At 41.3% G+C, this 24595-nt stretch overlaps 1 protein-coding gene across 10 annotated transcripts in view; it reads left to right on the top strand.

The window, feature by feature from the left end:
* Window positions 1–24595, top strand: part of Ryr3 (ryanodine receptor 3) — a 494693-nt gene that overhangs the window by 152856 nt on the left and 317242 nt on the right. For all 10 annotated transcript variants that reach the window (XM_074065580.1, XM_074065577.1, XM_074065585.1 and 7 more), the window contains exon 3: window positions 22997–23104. In XM_074065580.1, the coding sequence (XP_073921681.1) occupies window positions 22997–23104 (108 nt within the window). The remainder of the gene's footprint in view (window positions 1–22996; window positions 23105–24595) is intronic.

The following is a 24595-nucleotide window of genomic DNA, read 5'->3' as shown; positions in this document are numbered from 1 at the left end:
TCCAGTGGACCTGTGTGCTCAGCATTCTTACAGTACATTGGAGTCCTGGAAAGACCCATGCATCAGTCAGGGTTCTCAGTGGTACAGAACTAGAAGAAAGAAAGGTATGTGGTTGGGTGAGTGGATGGTTAGATGTGGATTTAAGGAATTAGTTCATATAATTGTGGTGCTGGTGAGCCTGGAATCATGGATTAGCTGGAGACAACAGGCAGGAGTTATTGTGATGTCTGTGGGCAAAGTTTCTTCTCCAGGAAGCCAGCTGCTCTTGTTCAGGCCCTCAACTGATAGGATGAGATACATCCAGTTACCAAAGACAGTCACCTTTACTTAAGGTGTTAATTCCATCTATAAATATCCTTACATTATTATCTGGATTAAACCAAGTTAACACATCCTCTAAGCTCACACACCCTCTAAATTCAGCTTTTTTTTTAATCAGAAAATGACCTGCCCACCTATTGGCATATCACTTTTCTCAGAAACATTTACTACACATACACACATGCAGTTTGGCCAAATTCTAGAACACCAGCCATGGCCAGAGCCACCACCTTCGCCTTCTTCACACGATTATTTCCACCTCCTGTGTAGGTCACCACCTCCTAATAGGCTTGGCTAGTACCTGTAGGACCGAGTACATTAAAATAAATCTGGAGAAATCAAGGATGATTGCTATCTTTTTTAAGGCCATAGACTTGATCTCCTTGAGGCCTTTTCTCATTTGCTTTTTGTTCTTAGCGAGATTTTTTTTTTCTTTTCATTGCCAGCAGTACTGGAATAATAGGAATATCCTTAGATGAGAAGTCAAGAAGCTAATTCTCAGCCAGTAACTAGTCATGTAACCATGGTCAAGTCACTCACCCTTGTTTACAGTTTTCTCATCTACCAAATCAGGTGCAGTAGGGCATGGCTGCAGGTGTCAGCCTGGATTATAGATCAGATAGTACTAATTTCTAGTCACCCATCCAGCAGTGCCTTGAACAGTGATGTGGGGACAGGCTTGGTGGCTGGACTGGCAGAGTTCAAATCCCAACTCTACTACTTTCTAGCCTAGCCAATGTCTGGACAAGGTATTTCATCCTTCTGAGTTTAGTTTACTTATCTGCTTAGTGGGAACTTCATTGTTTTCTACCTTATAAGGTAGTTCTCAGGATTAAGCAGAGTAATACATGTACCTAGTTCAGGTAAATTGTTGGGCACATTGTAAGCGCTACATAACTATTGGTTATTGCAACTTAATTTTGGGCAAGAATCTTAAACTGGGACTCAGCTTCTATGTAAAAGAAGTATAACTTCTTTCAGGGGGATTGTGGAAATAAAGAAAAATAATATATATGAAGCTCATAACACTGAGCCTAACACCTTTAATAATAGCTAAAGTTAGGCCAGGTGTGGTGGCATAGGTAGAAGGATCATGGTCCAAGCCTGGTCTCAGGCAAAAAGTATGAGACCCTATCTGAAAAATAACTTACATAAAAAGAGCTAGGGATGTGTTCAAGTGAGGCCCTGAGTTCAAACTCCAACACCACTAATGATAGTAATAATTACAGCTGGAATTGATAGTACTAAGGATATCATTGTGATCCCTTTTGACTGACAAAGCCTGATTTTGTGTGAAAGGCAAAACATTGTGGATCAGCTTCTGAAAGTATAAAATCTTCATCTTCAAAACTAGAGTCTTAGATTAGATTCATTTAATTATAAAACTACATAATTCTATAAATGTGAGTCTATATCTATAATACTCTAACCTAAGCCAGATAGGGAAAAACTGCACATTGTGACCTAAGAAAACTCGGATGCCCCAGGCATGAAAACCAGGCATACCACGATAAATGCATCAGGGATGAGAAACAGCCTTCCTAACTCCCACATGACTAAATTGTTTTAATTTTCATCATACATAAAAAAGATAGTGACTGAAGAATCTTCAAAAGGAACATAGCATATCATACATGATCTTACCACTTCACAACTGTTTCCATTCTAGTCTTTGTCCACATGCACCTGTATGTTTTCAAAGTTGTTCTCAAAAATGGATATTTCCATACTGTGCTTTCTAATCTAATGTTTCAGCCAGTTCCATATTATTATGCAATCTTCATGGATGTTTAAGAACTCATGCAGGTGATTTTGCTGGTTCGTTTTGGCTTCCTGGAGTAAATACCCAGGACTAGAATTCATGGTGTTGGGGGCATGAGCAATATTAAATTTTTCCCAAGAGAATATATCACTTGTTACAGTTAGTACTTCCACTGTCATCGTGTCAGTGTGTCTCTTTTGTATGTAGGATGAAGAAAGTGCACACAGTGAGGATTGTCATGGAGAAATAGGGCCAAGTTCATGAAAGTGTGAAGTGGGTGTTCCAAATTTCCTGACACTGTTCCTGGAAGCAGCCTGCTATATGAGCCCATTTTCTGGGAGTTTTATTCTTTCCTACAGTCTTCTGAGAGAGGTGTACATAGTTGTAGGTGTGGCTGCTTGTCCTTTCCTTTTTCACTAAATATTTCTTCTAATTCTCTGCCATCAAATTTTAGAATGGTTGTTCTGTCTTAGTTCTTGGAACCTATCCTAAGTCATGCAGTGAAGTAAGAAGACTGTATCTCGAAGGCTGGCACCCTGAACAAAGAACAGACATCAAACACCATTCTTAACAGCCACTTACAGAGCCAACCAATGACCTTGGGCATTCCTACTCAAGGGTATTATAACCTAGTTGGGATCTGAGAGATAAAATTGAGATGAACTCCAAGGAGAAGGACCTCAGAGAAAAAGAGTTAAGATAAGGTATTCAAAAGATATTCTTAGTGTGTGAATTCTGAAAAACAAAGGTCTTATGGAAGCAGAATAAGGGGGTTGAAAAATAAGGAGCAAAAGTCTAAGAGCCTCAGCACATGCTGTCAATGTGGAGACCAGGTAGCAGTCAGGAGCGCTTATGTGGCTTCCATTCCTGTGTGGTGTGGCCCATAGTTCCTTGCAGTTCTCCAAAACTGCCGATAGTAACTGATAGAAGCGCAACTGCTCACCTTCCCTTTCAAATAAGCACAGATCAGGAATTAAAGGAGATCTTTTTTATAGGAATGGATCAGATATAATCAAAGACCAGGACACACAGGGAGGAAGTGTTTCCTCTTTATTTTCTTACTAACAGCAAACATTGTATGTATTGTCATTTTAACTAGAAAAATGGTTTTTTTAGGCCCTAGGAAGTTATTTTCCTCTAGACCTTGGAACATAGTTACCCACCCAAGTTTTGTCAGATTGTCCCAGGAGCAAACCCAGAGAGTTATCTGGGGGCCAGGTTCTCATGCAGAAGAAAAGAGTTTCAGAATCCTCTCCCAACAAATAACTCAGTGAAGACTGTGACTCAACTATTGTGGTCTTGTCACAAGTGTCTAAAACCCCAGTACCTTGTCAAATCCCACCTTCTACCCTCCTTTATAATTAATAGTCATCAAAAAGTGAAAGGAATACTGGAACTTTTTGTTTGATTTATTTCAGTGAACTGAATAAGTGGAGTTGAAACCATGTATCCCAGTTCCTTCCAAAGTCAATGCATCTAAGCCTTTGGACTCTAGGTGTCCAAGTGTGAAGTTCAGTTTCCTTTTGGGAACATTTTGCCTTACTGATGATGACCAAGACAAACTAGAAAGTCCAATCTTAAAGTCCAACTTGCAAACTGAACATTTCCAGGGGAAAACTTATTCTTACAGCTTTCACATTCTGCTTAAAGATGAAGAATAGGCTATAGTGAAGTTGAAGGTGACCATTTCTTAATGTCATACAGGCTCTTGAGACCCAGGGTTAAGCACTAGCGTTATCATGTAGATGGCAGAAGTTGATGCAATTTTCAGCTAAAAATAACATTTTCTACTATTTCTATTTTCTTTATCTCAGATTTGTGTTTATTCCTAAAAAGTATGATGTTGCACACTTTTCTTTGAATTTTTTATTTATATTTTAGCATGTTGTATTTTTAATAGACCTGAGATCTTATGAAAGACTAAATTATTATAAAATTATTTCAAAACCCCTTGTTATGTAATATGAAGAGACTAATGGATTGAGATTTTTATTTTTTAAAACATTTATTGGGCATGCAGTGTTGTACTCCAGGTCCTGCAGTGATGCCTATTGTTAATCTTTATAACCCAACAAAGCAAACATTGTCCTCTTAGAGCAGAAAGGTGTCAGATTTAAGTAGTTTAGTGCCTTCCTGAAAATGAGTCATTGTAAGTTTAAAATGCTCTCTACTTTCTATAGCACACAGAAACTGAGTATCATGCATCTACTCAAGGCTAATGAAGCCATATTGTTCCATGTAGTTAGACTTCAAGAATACCTGGGCACCCCTCCATCTCCCTCCTACAGCATTTCTACATCTATCCTGTGAATTCCTGACATTCCAAAGTTAGAACTCCATATTTTGCTTAAATCAGAGGAACTACTACAATGCAAATGTTATGAGCAAGCATATGAACCAGTATTAAATTTCTATATCTTTTTTTTAAGTGCAAATGAGATTATCATGTATTTTATTCAAAGTAAGTTTATAAAGGGGTATAAGGCAGTTTTACTAAGTGTCTCTGAACCAGGATACAAAGTATAGAGGGACATGGTGAAATGCGGGGAGAAGAGGATCCAAACCTGTACTACAGTTATGATAGTCTAGCACCCTCATCTTCTGCCTTTAACCAGTCTGTGAGCACTGAAGTCAAGGACTTCAGTCTGACGGCAGCCCAGGCAGAAGTGAAAGACCTTATCTGAACAATGCAAAGGGGGCGGGAACCATGGTTCAAGTGGTAGGATGTCTGCCTAGCAAGCTCAAGGCTCTGAGTTCAAACCCCAGAAAACTATAATATAAATCCTTAAGCAATCATAGTCTGCCTAAACTAATATTATACCATTTTAAACATCTTTTGTGCTGTTAACATGTATTTTATTCCTGTGTATTATAAAGTATGCAGTACATTCTTTTATCATAACTTTTTTAAAGTTAATAAAAGAGGAAAACAGTCTTTTGTAGCATCATCATGTTTACCATTCTCTGTGCTTTTCATCCTCCCTCTAGATCCAGACTTCTACTCAGCAGCATTCCCGTTCAGTTTCAAGAGCACGCTTATGATGTAGCTCTGCTTAGACAAGCTCTCCCATCTTCATCCCACTGAAAATCTCTTTATTGTGTCCTATTTTTGAGGGGTTTTTTCTCAAGATTTAAACCCTGGCTCTCAGCACCTTAAAAGTGTTTTTTTGTTTTTAAATTGTCATTTGTCCTCCATTGTTTCTGGTGAAAAGTTAATAATATTTCTATAAGTCTTTTTCTGTGGAAGGTTGTAATATTTTTCATTTTTTCATTTTCAGCAATTCAAATGATATGTTTCAGGCTAGTTTCCTTTGAATTTATCCTGCCTGGGTTTTGCTAAGTTTCATGGATCTCTTGGACCATCTGTAGGTCTGCTTCTAATGACCAGTTTTTCTTAGTTATGAATATTTTCCTTTTTTCTCAAAAAGGAAATCAATATATAGACCAGCTGGCCTTGAACTTATGATCCTCCTGCCTCAGCCTCCCAACTGGCCCTATTCCTTTTTTTTTTTATCCATTCATTCACATGTGCGTGCATTGTTTGGGTCATTTCTCCCCCCTCCCCCATCCTATTCCTTTTTTAATTTTAAAAAATTCTCTCTACTGTGGTTTGAACTCAGGGCTTTATGCTTGCTAGACAGGAGCTCTACCATTTAAGCCACATTACCTGTCTATTTCTCCCTATTACATATTAAACACTGATCTCATTTTGTAATCATTCTGGTTTCTATACTCTCCCCTGTGTACTACTGTGTCTTGTTTTAGCAGGCAGGCAAATCATGGGTGGTCTTGCACTGGCTTTGTCTATCCTAGTGTTGCCTGTATTTCAGTGTGTGGTCTTTGGTTTGGTAAAATCACTCCTGAGTTTTAGTGGAAGGCCTGTAGTGCTTTCTAACCTCTAAACGGCAAGCCTGGAACACCAAATGCTGACATCCAGAACTGGGAGCTGCCCCTGCCTTACTCACTTTCAGCCTCCAGCTCTTGCTTCTTTTGGAAACTTGGGATGTGGCCCTGTGCAGCTCATTAAGTGGCCATAGTCTTGAGGGTAATCTGTGTACTGATGTTGGGGTTTCATCATTTATGGTGATTCTCTCTTTTCTAGCATTCTCCTCTTCAGTTTCCATTCTGAGACCTCAAACTCTAGCCTCTGACTCCATAGCAGCTTTTTCCTTGTTATCTATACTCTGTGGCACCCTCGGGGAGAACTTAATCAGATATGGATACAGCCTAGTTGGCTTTCCATTTTTAAAGTCATTCCCTCCAGATTTAGGCTGTTCTCTGTATCTCCAAATAGCTTATTTTTCAACATTCACTCAAAATGTCATTGTATTGGCAACAGAATTAGTCTGTTGTGTCTGCACCATTGCCTGGGACCCAGGACTTCATCACTGAGTGTTTATAGCTCTTTGAAGTTGTATTCAAAGGAAGAAGAGAAAATGATTGTTGAAGCAAAAGTTAGGTTGTAAAGGAGTTTCCATGATAAGAGATGCAAGCATGTTTCCATGCAGTGAGGAAAAAGCCTCTAGAAAGGAAAAGGTTTCAAAATAATAGAGCTAATAAAGGACACTGTGAGTAAGGGATTAAGTGGAGTGCAGCTTTGCATATGCAAAAGAAAAAGGAGCTGAGGGCAAGGATTCTGAAGTAACAAGCTAGCTGATCATGAATGAGAAGCTATCCTTGAAGGAAAACATAAATTGGTGGAAATCATATAGGTTCCTCATATGACAATGAATGGCATTAAACTAGGTTCAAGCAATTTTTGGAATTCAGGGGTGGCAAGGGAATCATTGTGGGAGAAGTGAAGTATGCTTTAACTGCCTCTAGGTGAATATCATCTAGTGAAGTAAGATACATTGAAAGAGTAATAAAGTGAAGTGGAGGGTTGTGATGGAGCTCATGGGTCATGATGACTCCAACATGCCTAAATTTGATACATTTGCATTCAGGTCTGTAAGACATCCAGAGAAAGTTGTGATAGGCATTGGATGCATGGATTGGGAGCTCAAGGATACGTTGGAATGGAAATTACTTTGTACAGGTATATGCAAATGGAAAAATGAGACCTGTTGAAACTATTCCAGGAGTGGAAGAGGGGGAAAAAAGAAAAATGATGGAGGGGATGAATTCAACTAGGACATATATGATACATTGTAAGAACTTTTGTAAATGCCACAATGTACCCACAGCACAATAATTTTTAAAAAAGGAGTCATTGGGCAGAGTTGATGTTTAAGGATGATAAATCAAGCTGTGAGAAGAAATGGAAAGGTGTTTGCCTGAAGAAAGGAGGGCCTAGAAAATGCTAACATCTTAAAATGAACAAAGGAAGAGAAACACACCATGGAGAACAAGAAGGTAGATCCTGAGAGATCAGATAGAAAACGGGCATGTGTGGTGTCACAGAGGCCACAGAAATCAAGAGTATTGAGAGAAAGCTACTCTGTAGAGTAGCATAGTTCAGGAGTGGAACATGTCCAGCAGATGTGAAATAGCGGCTCATGGCAAGAGAGCTTCTCTTGGCGAGAGCTCCTCAGTGCAGCAATAAGGGCAAAAGCTAATTTGGAGAGCATGAAAAGAGTAAAGAAGAAAAATAAAAACAGCTAGTGTCAATTTCTCTGAAAAGCAGAAACAGCAGGTGGACAGGGTCTTAAGGTGGATGGACTTTCATAATAGAAAAGACCTCATCATGTTTAAATGGTGATGGGAAAGTGGAGAAGAGGAAGAAGATACAGGAGAATGAAGACTGGCACAGTGTGCAGCGTTCTTGATACTGTAGAAAAGGCTGGTGTTAAGACAAGTGACCTTCAATTCAAATAAGAGAATTTCCTATACTATTGAATAAGAAGGATGAAGTCAGGGATTGAAGTAGATCTGTAGGTTTTGTGCAGAAAGTTTTGGTGACCAGGCTGCCTAGAAAGAGTGGTAGAAGTGCTAAGCCATGTAAGGGGCCAGAGCTGAGGGCCAGTTGAGGTTTGTGACCACGGATCTTCGGTGCAGTGAATTTTCTGCATGGTGTTGTTGTCTACACAGCCTTTGGCAATCCCAGCACAAGCAAGAAGAAAGTGGATATCTAGTTCAGCCAGAATCCAAAAATTGCCAGTCAAATGTTAAAGGAATAATAGAGTTTAGGAGATTGGACTGTGGAAGTTTGGAATTCAAGTTCAATGAGGAAGGAAGCAAAAACAGAGGAGAAGAGGACTAAGACAAAACTGTAGGGATGAAGATCACTGAGTCGCTCGAAGAAATTGAAGGATGAGGAGCCAGTCACACCATGGGCATCTCAAAGGCTACAGAGCAGTGAGGGGAAAACAGGCTTTGGTATGTGATCCTGGGAGAGTAGCTGAAGTGAATCATGGGAGAGCATGGTAAAGAGGAAGAAAAGAGGCCATAATGCAAGATGAGGAACTCCTGAATGTGTCAGTTTCCTAGGTGACTTTAGCAAATTATCACTTATTTAGTGACTTAAACAGGACTTTAACCACCTATACTTCTAGAGGCTGAAGTCTGATGTCAGGGCCATGTTTTCTCCAGAGTGTTTAGAAAGGGTCTTCCTTATCTTGCCAGGCTCTCTCTCTCTCTCCCTGTCCTTTTCCCTCTCCCTCTCCATCTGTCCCTCCTCCTGCTCCTTATTTCTCCCCCCTCCTTCTCTCACTTGCCTCCCTCTCTCCTTTAAAGGGCATTTCTTCTTCTTATAAAGGACATCAATCCTACAGGATTAGGGCCACCCTAATGACTTCATCTTAACTTGATTACTTCTGTAAAGACACTGTTTCCAAATAAGGGTACATCATGAGGACCAGGGGTCAGACTTCAACATGTCTTTGGAGGATACTATTAACCCCACAGCAACGTGACTGTTCAGATCATCAAGAGCAGGAATGAAGAGAGGCTAGATGAAGAAGAAGGAACATGAAAGATAAAGAAGTTCACAAACAGCAAAAGGAATGGAGTGGAGGGGGTGGTGTTAAGTGCCAGAAGATTAAAGGAAGAGGAGTTGAATGGCAGAAGACTCATTGAAACTGCAGTTAATTGGGTGAGAGAAGGGCCCACATCCACCTTGTAAACCTGTGTCAACCTGTGAGCCCTGAGAGAATAAGCATCCTAAAATTGGGGAGTCATTTGTTTGGGATGGGGTGTTAACTGGTGCTCAGGGAGGAGTCAGGTGGATCAAGTAGCACATAGGTCATGGAATGAGTATTCTAGCACTTTACAAGGGGGTAGGGGCTGGGCCAGGGGACTGGAGGGTAAGAACATTAAGGAAATGAGAATATAGAAGAGGGAAAATCATGCAGCAGAGGATGCAGATAGCAGAAGTTGTCTAAAGAACACAAGGGTCAAACCCGTGTGGATATAGTGCTAAAGTGTTCTGAAGGATGGGGGGCCCACAGCAGATGCAGAAGATGGGGCTCAAAAGTCACTCTGTAAGACCAAGTGCTCTTGACTCTGAAGCCCCTCTTTGCAAATTCAGCAAAGATGAAAATTTGCAAATTCACCTGGGATGAACACAGGTGCTGGATGTGTGCGTTACAATCCTGCATTAGTGAGCGGCTTGTCCCATAATCGGATCCTAGGGGACCAGAGTAGGTCTCTGCAGTGAGCAACTATTCTACATTTGGATTATTGTCCAAATTGGCCTAGGAACTGTTATTTTCACACATAGGCAGGACAAAAAAGCTCATAGCAGTCTACTGTGGATTCATCAGCTCAAAGCATTAGGACACAACCCTGACTATGTTCAGATTCCAGGAACACAGCTCCATATTCCAGCTCTGTCCACATTAGCAGCTAAACTACTTTCTTGTGGGCTGTTTTTCTCCCACTCCTCCATCTGCAATGAGTCCCATGATCTGCTATTTCTAACTATCAAGAAGTGGAGAGATAACAGCCATCCAGAGAAATATCACAGAAGTTAACTGCAAACCATGTCAAATTTGTTAATGCATTTGTCATTGGATCCATAGTTAAGAAAGAAAAGATAAAAGTCCAACCTTTTAACTTTGAGATTTCTTCTCATTTATCTTCTCCTCCTTCCTACTTGAGTTATTATACTGTCGTGATAACTTACCTGCTGGCGACAGCTCCAGCCCTCCTTTTATTTAAAGGCAGTCTGTACCTTGATGGTGGAATATCATGAAGAATTTATTCAGTGTGTGGAGTAGTACTATGGCTCTGCTGTTCATTTGTTATTTGCTGTTTATAGCGGGCAAATGGCCCCAGGTGAATTATTATTATGCACACCCCGCCATCTCTGCAGCGCTCGGCTCTTTACTCTTTAGACCTAATCACTGCTATTTTGGTCTCGATTAGCAGTATTTTTTCTTTCTCCACCAACTCCTGAACTTACTAATTAGATCACAAAGATGGTCCTTTCGTTCTGTGATTAGAATAAAGTCTCTTTTCAAGTTGTTTCTTCAATACAGAAAAACGATGTGCAGCATTTGTATTAGAACTTGATTCTTAAGAACCCAAGCCATACTACATTTGTTATCTTTTTTTTCCCCTTTTTCTTTTTTTTTTTTTTTTGGTTTCTTGAAACAGGATCTCACTACATTTCCCAGGCTGGCCTGGAACTCACAATCCTTCTGCTTCAACCTCCTAACTACTAGGGTTACAGGCGTGTGTTACCACACCTGGCTTATCATCTTTATTCTCCATGGATATTTTAAAACTGGGAGATAACACTTATATCACAGTTCTGAACTTTTGAAGTTATGTATGCATACTCACAAGTCACACTTCTGTTTACAAAGAAAACTAGATACTGATTCAAGAAATCTTGTTTTATTCTTTCTCCAACTTCCTGTAAAATGTTAGGCAAAATAACCTCTCAGGCCACAGAGACCATCTTTCACATAAGGAGCGTTTTATAAAATAAATGTTTAAAAAATTTTCAAAAGTTATGACTTTGAGACATTTAGATTGAAAACTTTTTCAATGGTGTGCCCATTCATTCATTAAGTTTCTTTCTTTTTCAGTAATGACCCAAACAAACTATATGAACTGAAACATTGTTAATCATTTGCAGGTAATAAGCCTTTTATTTTTCATTGCCTGACATGCAGAAAATAGGTGATTTTAAATAATTCAAAAATTCTTAGGATAACTCATTTTCGTTTTGGGTTTTTTGTTTTGTTTTTTAGTGGTACTGGAGTTTGAATTCAGGGCCTCATGCTTACTAGGCAAGTGTCCTACCACTTGAGCCATACTCCCAGCCCTTTTGGCTTTATTTTTCAAATAGGTGCTCTCACTTTATGCCCAGGTCAGTCTGGATTTCTGTCCTCCTATTTATGCTTCCCTTGTGTCTGGAATGAAAGGCATATACCACTATGCCCAGCTTTTATTGGTTGAGATGGGGCCTCATAAACTTTTTTGTCATGCACAGCCTTGAGCCACAATTCTCCCAATCTCCACCTCCCAGGTAGCTGGGATTACAGGTGTGAGCCACCACACATGGCTCATTTGTTTTTCTTGAATTGTGTCGGGGATGATTACAAAGAGTACCCAACTTAGTCATTCCAGGATTTGGCTGCTTTTCCCATGAAGATATTTCATGTTATTTTTCTTCCATTTCACCTCAACTCAATTAAGCTTTGTCCACAGCCTTTACAGCTTGAGAAAAATTGGTACCAGAAGCTGTTATAAGCCTCTCAAACAGCTGTTTTTCAACTAGAGTAGTAGACAAAATTAAGAAAACCTTGACCTAATGATCCATTTCTTATGGGAGCACTTTCATCTTTAGCACTCATTATGCATCCTAAGATTTCTCTAGTTCAAAACAGAGCAGCGTCTCCTCTCTGGAGGTGGCTCAGTTGTGCTCTGCCTCAGGCACAGCACAGTGGAGGAAGTGATATCTATCCCACCTCCTCAATCCCAGCAGCCATCACTTCTGACCCAAGATCCAGATTACTGCCCTAAATCAGCTGTGGCATCGGGTTCAAACAGTTTCACTTCTGTTACTTAATGATGCAGAACTTTAAATTTCATCCTGCTGTGGGACTGAGTGACCGCAAGAAGTCTGGTTATTACCCTTCAGCAAAACCTCCAGTCAACAACTAAAATACGTGTTGTGAAAAACACAACCAAGAAGAATGAGGTCTTGGTGATGCTTGTGAGAAAATTTCTATACTGAGCCCTGCGGTTTGCTCAGTCGTAATTTCCTAGGGCAGTTGTGTGCAGGATGCTTCATCCTTACAAATGGAGAGCCTGGCTGCCTCAAGGGGGCTTGGCCAGGGCTTACAAACAGGCTGGTGGTCCTTGCCCTTAAGCTAGCACATCTGCCAGTTCCTGTGTTTATCTCCAGAAAGCTGCTTTTATAAAACTGTTTTTTGTGGTGGTGGTAGTGGTACTGGAGTTTAAATTCAGGACTTCACACTTGCTAGGCAGGCGCTGTACCATTTGAACCATCCCCCTAGACCAGCAATAGTTACTCTTCTAATAGGGCCTCAGTCCTCTTACCTCTGCCTCCCACATAGCTGGGATGACAGGCATGTTACCACACTCAGTCTTCTGACTGATATGGGGTCTCGCTAACTTTTTTTGCCTGGCTGAGCTTGAAATGCAATGCCCTGAATTTCCACATGGGGTCATAGATGGGTGTGAGCCATTAGACCTGGCAGTAGAATTTGGATTTTTTTTTTCAGTACTGATGTTTGACTCAGTATTATGCTCGCTAGGCAGAGCCACACTACTGAAGTAAGGCCCTGCCCATCCACTGTTACTTTTTGAACAAACTTCTTCATAACACTCATGTAGGTGTGCAGCAGCCCACACCTTGAGAAATTAGATTGGGGCCAAATTTGCAGTCATTGGTTTTCTATGCTTGTCTTCTCAGTTGACTTAATATCTTCAATACTGAAGTAGCTAGCCAGCTCAGGTGTACTGACATCATTACAAAACAAAGCAAAGCTATGACTCAACTCACTAGCATCATATCCAAGCTTACCCACAGCCTGCCACAGAAAGGCTTCAGTTACTATAGAAATGAATAAGTGTTCTTCCTTCCCAAAATGTACAAGCTTAATCGGAAGCCAGACATAGCTTCCATCTCTGACTTGTTCATTGAGAACATAGGGACAAATGCCACTGGGACATCCTGCCATTTGAAGCATTTCTCTCCATAGAGTCTGACAGGGTGTCCTTGGGTCACCATGAGCAAAGACCTTCCTTTTGGAAAAGGCGTGCTGTGGCTCCATTAGTCAGTTATTACCTTCCATGCTGCTAAGTTAACCATTATGTGTTGGATGTAACCTGTGGCTTTCCAGGAGGGGAGGAAAGGCCATATCTGTTGGATGGCACCTCTTTCCTGTCCCACTGGGGACCTCAACAGCCAGCAGAGTACTCTGAAGAAGAAAACTCAAGGAGAAGGCTCAACACATGAACTTGTTTGAAAAGAGGCAGTATTTGACACCATATTTCCAAGCCAACAGATTCTCTGCTGGGTTCAAGTAGGAAGAGACTGAGGCTCCTAAAGTTTTCCTTGTGTTCATTAGAGCCAGCTCACAGCCTGGGTGTAAAGTCTCAGTGGAGAGAAGGTACGGCAGACCTTCCTGGTAGAGTGAGCTTTTCTATTTCATCTATTCTGCTGTACAGTCCTTCCTAGGACAGGTGACACTGTTGGAGAAGATGGAGCCCAAGGAGGTGATTGGTTTCCATTCTGCACAGCAGTGCTTATTACTAAGTGAACACTTTAGACTCCTGCAGCCGCTGACTAGTAGTGCTCTCTGCCTAATGGCTGTATTTTTACAATCTGTGAGGAGCTTCTCCAACCTGCTGCAGACATGGTAACATCATCTGGAGGCTGTGAAACAGCTGGGGTGGGTGTAATGGAGCTCTCTGGGAGAGATAAGAGCCCCTTTTCCACCTTAGAGAAAAAGATTTACAACAAGTATTTCACAAAGGCTTTCTAAAACTACAAATCTTATGAGTAACTGCCCATGTGTTCTTGACAATGTTTTAAAGGCCAGAACTTAGTTTATAGTCATATGCTTATTTGTCTCAAGGCAAAAATGCCATGTAGACAGCCAAAAATTTAAAACTGTATGTCCGTGTTGGAATTGTGATTCCGTTTGAGAGTGGGAAGAAGGAATTGGGGGAAAATCAAAACACTCAGAACCCAAGCTGTAGCCTTTGCCCTTGGTCCTATGAGCTTTGTGTCCACGTCCAGTCTTGAGGCTGTGAGCCCTGGAGCTGATGCTACACTCAAGGCAGGGTCCCACACACTGGAGGTGACAAACACACCTCCAGGAGCAGCATGGTGTCTCTGTTATGTTGGCCTGCAGTTCCAGCTTGGCATGTCATCAGCTCTCATGGGTGCCTCCTGATGCTTTGCTCAAGCTTCCCCTTCCTGTTATGCGATGAAAGGCCCAGAGACACATTCTCCTGTCACCACTGTGGGATGCCACTGCCTTGGTAATGGACAAACCCCTCACTATGCTTTCTAAATTCTGCAACAACAATCACCTCATAAAGGTTACATGGGAGAGGCAAGGCTGGCCTGTGTGCCTCCTACTGAAACTAAACCAAACCAATTCAAGAGTATCAGTTTAAGACTGGACTTCTCTCACCTTTCCACTCAGCTGTTGCTTCATGGTTCCATGTTTCTGCTAGCTTAGCTTAGCAATTATCCTAATTGCGCCATCCTGAACCTGCCCTCCTCCCCTACTGGATGCCAGACCCCTAACATTTTCATGAGACACTGCTTCATTTTCCTCATGTTTGACATTCTGCATTCTGATATGCAAGCTCTTCATACATTTTCTCCTAATAGTGCCCACTGACAACTAGAATCCCACTGATTTAGTTTACAGAGCTTGTTGTAGTATCTGTGCCACCCATTAACTTATAGTTTTAAAACATTTATTTTAATATATTTTAGTACCATATAAAAGGCAGTGTCTCAGGTATTTGTCCATGCGTAGGTATCAGTGCCTCTCAACACACTTTGTTTTCCAGATGCATGTGTTTCAAGTTTCCACCTATTGGACCTTAGTATTTCACATGCTGACCATGTCCTGCCAGGCAGAAAGAAAAAGTTGGCTCAATTGAGAACCAAATCAACCAGACAACCTGTCACTTATGCTTCTTCCCAGCAGGCATTTTGTAAGCCAGCTGCCTGGCATTTTGTCTGTGATACTTTGGCTGCTCCCTCTTTCTTATTGTAAAGAACACAAGCTTTGCAGCACTAGCCCATTGGTAACACTCCTCCCAACTGTGCCAAATACAATGGATGCTTGAAAAAGCACAGCTTCCTAGGGAGCTTCAGTGTTGTAGTTGGGGCCATGACAGACAAGATAATAGATACAGCAATCATGGATCTCAAATTATTGGGTTATTCATTTGAAATAAATTCTATGTTTTGATACATTTAATTATTTAAAGAGGGGGTCTAGAGTGAGAGAATCATTCTTCCCGGGCCTGAATCTGCTTGTTTGGCCCATTTTTCTCAAACGGGAGTCAGAGACCTCCTGCTTCAGAGCCACCTGGTTCATGCTTTCAGAGAAGATCAGGAGTGTTCAGAGTGGTGTGGCCATAGACTGGTTCATGCTTTCAGAGTACCCATCAGGGAATGTTCCTTGGAGTATAAAGTTTAAGTCTTAGCAGGAGATTTTTCTGCCTATGATATTTCTGCATTAGTACTTTCAGGACTAGCTAATATTTGTGTTTGCTTTTGTGAAAAATCTTTGAGTATTATCAAAAGAGTAATTGGCGTGGCAAAGAATCACTGTCAGTTCAATGAGTAAACATTCTCCCTAATACAGGCTGGCTGGACTTCAGTGGGTCTGCCGATCAATGTTGATTGAACAGTCAGTGTCTGAATATGTGAGGCAAAGGAATACATATGCATGCTCCTTTCCTCTTTATTGCATTTGGTTGACCTTTCTCTGCAAGACTTTCATCAAGCATAGTTGTCCTGCAATTTGGATCTCCTGCTTGTAGGCAGCAGTGTTGTCTCCCTTAAATCATTTGACACACTTCAGTAAACACTCTTAAGTGCATATTTATTGAAGCTCCCTAGTGCAAGCTTTTTACTCTGTTTTTTAAAAGAATTAACACCTTTCTGGTATTTGATAAGCTCTCCCCTTTTCCTTGCACATGATCCACTTCTTTCAGCCCTCTCCTGAATACTCTCTATATTGGAATAAACTGTGGCCACTGTGGCATTGGTCTGCTGCCATGCCATGCCAGTGGCTGGGAGTTGTGTCTACTTCCTACAGAACCTGATGCTGCTGGGCTTTCCCACAGCTGAGGGCTTCTCCAGGCAGCTTCTGCACCCCTGGAACAAAGAAACATGGATACTGTCCTTTGGCTGACAGCATTACTCTGCTGTAGTTGACTTCTTAGCCATCAGAGGGGTCTTCTTTACTTTATCATGATATCTTCCTGTTGTCTCCCAAAAAGACCTCCTCTAGCTATGTTTATTGTTTACATAAACCAGTTTTTGTTAGCAGTGGCCAGGCAAAAACTCAGAATGCAACTGTTGGAATAGTGTGTGTGTGTGTGTGTGTGTGTGTGTGTGTGTGCGTGTGCATAAAGACCCCCCATTGTTTACCATACAAAAATATTTTGTAAAAGATAGCTTAAGCAAGGTTTTATACATTTTAACCTATGCCATAATACTAGCTCTTAACACAAACAGGCAAAGTCTCATTTCTCAAACTTTAAAACCTGGATACCCACATGTCTGTGTTTGGAACTTGCCCCACCATGCCTAAGGCCGAATTTCCTTTTGGGAAGAACACTCATATGGTTAGCTTGTCTCAGGTTGCAGAACTGCATGAAGGGGAATGTGATCTCAGCTACAGTAGTGCATATCTGAGCAAGCCCAGTGCCCTGATAGTCCAGAAGACCAGCCATAGCCTTGGTGTTCTCAATGACCATTCCCAAGCAGGGAACTCTCCGAGATGGTAGAAAATCCAATGTGAAGTCCTTAGTCTCACGTTAAAGCATGACAGCTGAAGGAAGGGGCAAACCTGCTATAGGGATAGGAACCTTCTCTTCAGGGGAATCACTGTGAAATGAGGCAGAAAGCTGGGATTGAATTCCAGTTTAAATGTTATAACAAAACAATGGAGGACCTATAGTTCGCAGTAAATTTGCATATCTTATGAATGACTGGGAGACAGGAGCTTGAAGCCTCCAAATACAAAGTGATAAGGATATGGGAACTTTAGTTAACTTGATTTGATTAACATACAATGTATACATGTATTGAAATATCACAGTGTACCCTATAAATAAGTAGAATTATGACATATTAAAGAAGTTGAGCGTTTGAGATGGAACTGCTAACTGCTCTGATTTGATCTTTATACAATGTGTACATGTACCAAATTATTACACTTTATATAATTAAAGTAACTATTCAATGCATAAATATGGCCAAAAATTGTTTAAATGTTCTCAGAACTATTGTGGGAAAGTATTTCATTCTTTGAGTCTGTTTCCTCATGACTGTAAAATGTTAATCTCTTCCCTAAAGGGATTGGGCCTTGCAAGACTTAAATGGTTAACCTGCATAAAGGGTGTAGTGCAGTGCCTGTCACAATTATATAGACAGGTACATAGATACATTAATATATCAACAAATGTATATATATATATATATATATATATATATATATATATATATACATATATATAATATTATATATTATATATATGATATATATTAATATATTATATTATATATACATATATAATATTATATATTATATATATGATATATATTAATATATTATATATATTATATATATATATATAATAGAATATATATATATATATTCTATTATTTCTTTACTTGCCCATACAAGTTTTATCTGACTTCTTTGAATCTCAGTTGATCTTATATTTAATAGGGTTTGAAACCCACAACTGTTTTATAGTAGCCCAGAGATGGGACAACAACTTCAGCTTCAATCATTACTGTATTATTTTTAATATGAACTGTCAACTCTTGAAGTAATAAGGTAGTTCAGAAAGCACTTGACTGCATTACTATGTGAGTAGGATCTGGCCAATAAGGGCTGTGAATGTTAGTTTGGCTAATGACTGGTTGTATTTTGAAGTATAAACATAGTATAAATACATGTTATCAAGTATTGATTAGATGTTTATGCACTCACATCTGCTATAGGTAAATGAGATAATGCCTACAAAATACTCAAAGGTCTCTAATACAAACTACATATCCATCTCTGGATATCCTAATGCCATCCTAAGAAATCTTGGACTCACCAAATTCACACTCAGTGGGGCCAGGTTGACCTGGCATGTTTTTATAGTAGAGTTGTTCTCTGCTCAGGAGAGCTTCGGTGGTCCCCTCATCCATGTCTTTGAAAAGGACTACAATGAGCCATCTTGGGGAGATACCGTTCAGCCCTGTTTGAGGCAACATAATACAATGGAAGAGTCACAATGTTTGTAGACGCCATGCCGTTAGGAAATGAGTCCAGCTCTGGATCAGACAGTGCTCCTGGCCAAAGACTTCCTTGTCTACACAATTTGATGTCTAGAGTCATGACAGTGAACACCAGCTATATTTATTCCTTGAGTAGGCAATCCCAGGCAGCATGAAAAAAAGCATAAAGGGAGGTATTAGTCAATTTCCATGGCTCTATCAAAGTCCATAAAGATAGGTACTTCATAAAGAGGTTTGTGTAACTCACAATTTTTGATGCTAAAAACTCCAACATTGGGCAGCTACATCATTTTGACTGATACAGGCCTAATGGCAGATAGCATCATGACAGAAGCACATATAAGAGGGAAATCAGGTGAGAGAGGAAATCAGAGGGCAGGGAAGAGCCAGTTTGGCTCTCTTATAACCACCCACTCTTGTGGGAGCTAACTGGGGCCCATGAGAACTATGTTAATCCCTTCCTAGGGTATGGTCTCCAATGAGACAGAATGGAAGGAGACCTGTGACTGTGGGGCGGAAGTCTCCTGAATAGTAAGTAGGAGACTTGGAAGGGGATTGGCCAGGCAGGCTCAGTGCAGTTTGTCCACAATTGCTGCCAGCCACATATGTCTAGATCATCTTAGAGGAAGAGGAGAGGCTTTTCAAGAAGAGTGGGATAATCACCTGCTGTGTCATCTACCAGGATACCAAAAATAAAGTAAAATGATTTTCCAGAGAACCCATGGCCAATTGAAGCAGACAGGCTTTAATGCATCAAAAGCTAGATAAGTAAGAACAGACTGTGGCTAACAGTGTGTGAGAAACATGACAGGCTCCTTCTTGTAACCAACCCCCCACTTTGTTTCCCTAAAGGATTGGCTAGTGCACTAGAGTACTGTGGCATGCGCTAACTGCCTCCTGTGGGGTGCTGAAGAAATGGCAGTGACTCCAATAGTAGGAGCATTCTGTGGGTTCCCACCATTTTGAGCGCACTAAGCCTCAGAGGAATCATGTTGCTAGGTAGGTTTGTGAAGCATGGAGGGTCCTTAGACCTTCCTGCCCACTATTTTCCACATAGTAGGGCTAAGTGAATACTAGCCCCTGGCATCTCAAGGTTTTCTGTAGGACACTTGGAAATGAAATGCTTCTCTAGGCTGAGGACAGCGCTGGGGAGCTATTTCAGAACAGATGTCAACAGAGCCCATTTCTCTGTGCTGAGAATCATCAAACACGGGCCCCACAGCTACCAGACACAGTGACCAAGGCACAGGGACAATGCCTGGCCTCTCAGGGGACTCTCCCAGCTGCAAGCAAATGTGCTGTGATGGATGAGTGGCCTTGCTCATTCTTCAGAAGTGTGGAGGTGGGAGATTGGGTCAGTGTGGACTTTAATTAAGGATGGCAGCTGGCATAGCAGGTCAGGTGGCTCTGTGTTCCATTCATGTCACAAGCTGCCAGCTGCATTTTGTTTTTCTCCAGAAACTACTGTTGCCCTGCTCACTCCTCGCCACTGTGAGCAGATTGTTCTGTGTGCTGTTAAGGTGGCTTGGCCATATTCCTATGTATAATGAATCCATACAGGAATCACACCTTAGAGGTACAGCAAGAAAACTATAAGAAAACCAGTGGTTCATATGGCTCTACTGCTTGAGAAGTTTACTCCCCATGCACACAATTCTGCTGTTAAGTGTACTCATTCATGCCAGTGGCTCACACATATAATCCTAGCTACTTGGGAGACTTGAGATCAGGGGACTGTGGTTCCAGGCCAATGTGGAGAAGGGGGCAGTTTGAGAGACCCCTTCTTAGTGGAAAAAATTTTAAAAAGCTGGGCCAGGTGGTGCACACCTAGCATCCCTGCAACAGCAGAAAGCATTCCAGGATGACCTGGACAAAAAGCAGAATAACAAAACAAAGAGGGCTGGAGGTGTGGCTCAAGTGGTAGAGTGCCTCCCTAGCAAGTGCAAAGACCTGAGTTCAAACCTCCAGTACCAACAACAACAACAACAAAAAATAAAAACCCAAATTCATGCAAGTAATGAAATGAGAACTTCCTTGGAACTCTTAATCCCTGGAGGAAAAGGACAGATAGGATTATAGCATGTCAAATGTCTGTGTTATCAGTGTCCTCCATCCAAATAGATGTTGGCTGAGACAAGGACAGCTCCTGTCCTTCTCCAAGCAAACCTGACACAGGGAGGATAGAAAGGTGATTAGACCCATCTCATAGAGGAACAGGGTCCCTAATACTTGGAGCTGTGAGGACTTCTGTCTTAAAGGAAATTAGCTGAATAGGTTGTGACTGAATATGGAGAACCTTCAAATGATTAGCTCAAAAATACCCTTTAATGTGCCAACCTTCACTGCAGGTATTTGTGAATGGCAAATCTCCAGATCACATGCTCTGATGAAGCAACAGAGGAAGAAACCCTGAGTTTTCTGCTGCCTTTTCTGGGGACATGAAATCCAGATAGGCTAAGAGCAATAGAAAACCTCAGTAAAACCTCCAGAGATGGTGTCATGTACTGGGAGAGTAAATTGGGCAGTGCATGATGATGGCTTCATTGTGTAATCATGTAATTGTTAACTTGTAAGGATGGTGTGCATGCTCTCAAAACCCTGCCTGGAGGCGAGGCTCTTCCCTGGGTCACCAGCTGCCTACCCTAATCAGGTTCCATACAAATAAATGCATTACCTGCTGCACTGATAGATTTTAAAAGTAAATCAAGAGAAACCAAAAAGCTATAGTCCCCTTGTGTTGGAACTCTTCCTTGGTTAAACTGTTTTAATAAAGAGAATTAGGGGAAATCCTATAATGCCAGAATTCTCAGAAGACTAGGTTGTTACGATTGCTGACCAAAGAGACCTTGCACAGAAAAGTATTTAAACAGAAAAGTTCTCAGGTCCTTAGTAGAAAATGGAAATGTAAATCACCCATAGCTAGTAGCATTTGGGATAGGATTGCCCATTTCTGGATTAATAATTTAATAGAGAGGTCTTAAAACTTTAATAAAGTAAAATTGTAGGCAGGTCCAAAAGGTGTTTTTGAAGACATTGGAGTGGGGAGGGAATGACAGACATCTGGAAATTAAAAGGAACTTAAAGATGGCCAATTCCATTCTTTATTTTTAAAATGAAAATTCTAGTCAGGTTTCCTGAGCCTTACTTGCAGGCTAGCACTGGCTTTAAATCCGAGTTCCATGGAAACAGCTTTACCTGTCTCAAAGTGTCAGGGTAGCTGGCAGTGAGTTCTGGTCCACAGTTCTCCTCTCTGTTGTTCTCATAGTGTCTGGTACCAAAGGACTGGTACCAAGGCTAATCACAAATTTTATTCCCAAGGAAGATGGTATAGCATGAAACTGGATTGTAGGCTCTGAGGAACAAGGATTTTCTATTTCTTTGTGCCTTTCTCAATATCAAGCACTGCTTTTTACATAAATATAATACTTAAGCATTTGCTAATCTAAAATGTTCTTACTGTAGAAAAACTTTGCTGATTTCATTAGTAGGAACAGTGTAGGGTTAGGTACATGAACTTTGGAGACAAGTTGCCTGGATGTGAAAATGAGTCAGCCAAATAAGGTATTTGTGTAGGTAACCTAAATTCTCTGTGCATTTGTTTCCTTGGATAAAAGCTGGAACATTAAGAGTCCCTGTCTTCTTGTGAGGTTGTAAGGGCTAAATGAGTTAACACATGCAAAGTGTTTAGAACGATACCTGGCACAAAAAGTGCTCATGTGTTGAATGGTACCCATTACTGGTCATTACTGCTGCACTAATAGACTTTAAAAATAAAGCAAGAGAAACACAAAAGCTGTGGTCCCTCACATTGCAATTCTTCCTTGGTTAAACTGTTTTCATGAAGAGAATTGGGGGAAATCCTATGATGCGTAATATTAGCCAGTATTCAGAGATGTCTTCAGCCATAGTTGAGAAATGTTCTAAACAGGCACCAGTGTGATGATGTTACTCTATGGCTTCTAACTAATTCTAGTACATTGAAATGATTATTATAGGGGTCACCTCTTTGTTCAGAGCTGTACATGGCTTTTAAACCCCTCTACTGCCTCTTTTGACACTAAAATATCCAGGTTTTCTTAACAAATATGGGATTCTCTGTTTTGGTCACTGTGAGTTGTATTTTGGCCTGTCCCTGGCCCTCTTACAAGTTATTGTGACTGAGACCCCAGTAGCATACAGATGAGCCTTCTTTCCCTGCCCCTTCCCCAGCCAGGCTCTGTGTGTCCTTCTCCCCTGTGTGCCACGAGCTTTCACTCAAGTTGATCCTGACTTCCTGGCCACTGTTCCCTTGAGCCTTGAGGTTTTTCTTGTTCTTATCCTTCAGAACCCAGCCTAAATCCTGTCTTACCATGAACAAGGGGAAGTCACCTTTTTACATTCTGATTCATCCATCCAGCTGACATTTTGGCTTACAGGCTCTTTTCCTTTGAGACGTAACTACTGAGTGTTCCCTGACAGCTATGACAGGTATCCTCATTCTGGTTTTGTTTCCACAGCACATCCCTCCAGACCTCTGCATCTGCAATTTTGTGCTGGAACAGTCCCTCTCAGTCAGAGCCCTACAAGAAATGCTAGCCAACACAGGTGAAAGTGGTGGTGAAGGGGTGAGTACCTGAATAACATTTTGGTTGGGGATTGGGATACCACATCCCCAAAGCACATTCTACATTTCAGCCCTCTAGTTTTGGAAGTGGTCTCGACATGATCCATGTGGAGAGAGTAAATCTGTCTTCCTGAGTTTAGGTTGCTAAATTACATTCAGCAGCACTAATCCTGATTCCTTTAGAGTAACCAGCTTCTACTGAGATAGAAAAGCTCACCAATAATGCTGCCTGAGAAGGCTCTGATCCTTGTGCTCTCTCTTATCCCCAACTCCACCAAGGAACATGGAAAGGCTAAAGTTCCTTGAGACTGGATGCCTATGAGATAGACTCTCTTACCATGGGAAAATCCTCACTGGGGATTTGTGCTTATAACCATGGAACACACCAGGTTGCAACAGGTGGGAGACATTTCCTGTAGACTTCAGAGTCTTTGACATGTGTCCAGAACTCAATGGTGTCACTAATGGGCAAACACAGAGCTGTCTTAAGTTTCCATGGTGAGATAAGGGGTTAACTCAGATGAGCTCCAGATCCCCCTTTCAGAAGTCCCCCAGGAAGGACATCAATCAGAATTTTCAGAGTAACCTTTGATTGTCCCATTCCCTAAAGACCCACTTTCATGCCTGACCATTTATCATAAAGTACTTTAATTCTCTGCCTGAGACTCTCAAACTCAGCTTCTTATCTTCACTACCAACACCCTCTGATGACCTCTCTTCTGGGAAGTGCTATAGCCATGGACCACTTTGATCCCTCTGTGCTTGCCCTCCTCCCAGTGTTCCCCTCAGTAGTCACAGTGTTCTTTTGAAAATGCAGGTCCAGCTATTACACTTCCTTGTTTTATTTTTCATCATCATTTTTTTGGCAGTCCTGGGAGTTGAACTCAGGGCCTTAGGCTCAGTGGCAGACTGTCTACCACTTGACTATGCCCCTAGTCCTTTGTGCTTTAGTTATTTTTTAAGTAGGGTCTTGTATTTATGCCTAGCCAGCCTGAACTGCAATCCTCCTATTTATACTTCCTACATAGCCAGGATGACATGTGTGTTCCACCACACTCAGCTTTTGTTTATCGGGATGAGATCTTGCAAACTTTTTGCCTGGGGTGCTTCAAGCCACAGCCCCTTCTAATCTTTGCCTCCACAGTAGCCAGGATTAGAGGCTTGAGTCACTGTGCCTGGCTACATATCCCTGTTTTAAAATTGTTTGTGTCTCCATTACTTTGTGGTGAGTTCCAAAGTCCTCAATAAAAATAAAACCCTTCAGGGTGTGCCAAGCACTGTTCACCTCTCTGCCCTGTCCCTCACCACGTCCCAGTCAGCCCCCAGTGTCCCAGCCACACTGAGTTCCTCTCACCACCTCAAATGCACCAGTTCTTTTTTACCTCTGGTCCTGCCTACCTCCTATTTCTTCCATGTGAAACAGCATTCCTCCTCTCTGTCCCCTTGTGTAATCCCTCCATATCCATCAAGGAGCCAGATTAGATATGAGGCC

This window comes from Castor canadensis, chromosome 2, assembly GCF_047511655.1.
Source record: "Castor canadensis chromosome 2, mCasCan1.hap1v2, whole genome shotgun sequence".
Lineage (NCBI taxonomy): Eukaryota > Metazoa > Chordata > Mammalia > Rodentia > Castoridae > Castor > Castor canadensis.
This window is presented reverse-complemented; position numbering and strand designations above follow the sequence as displayed.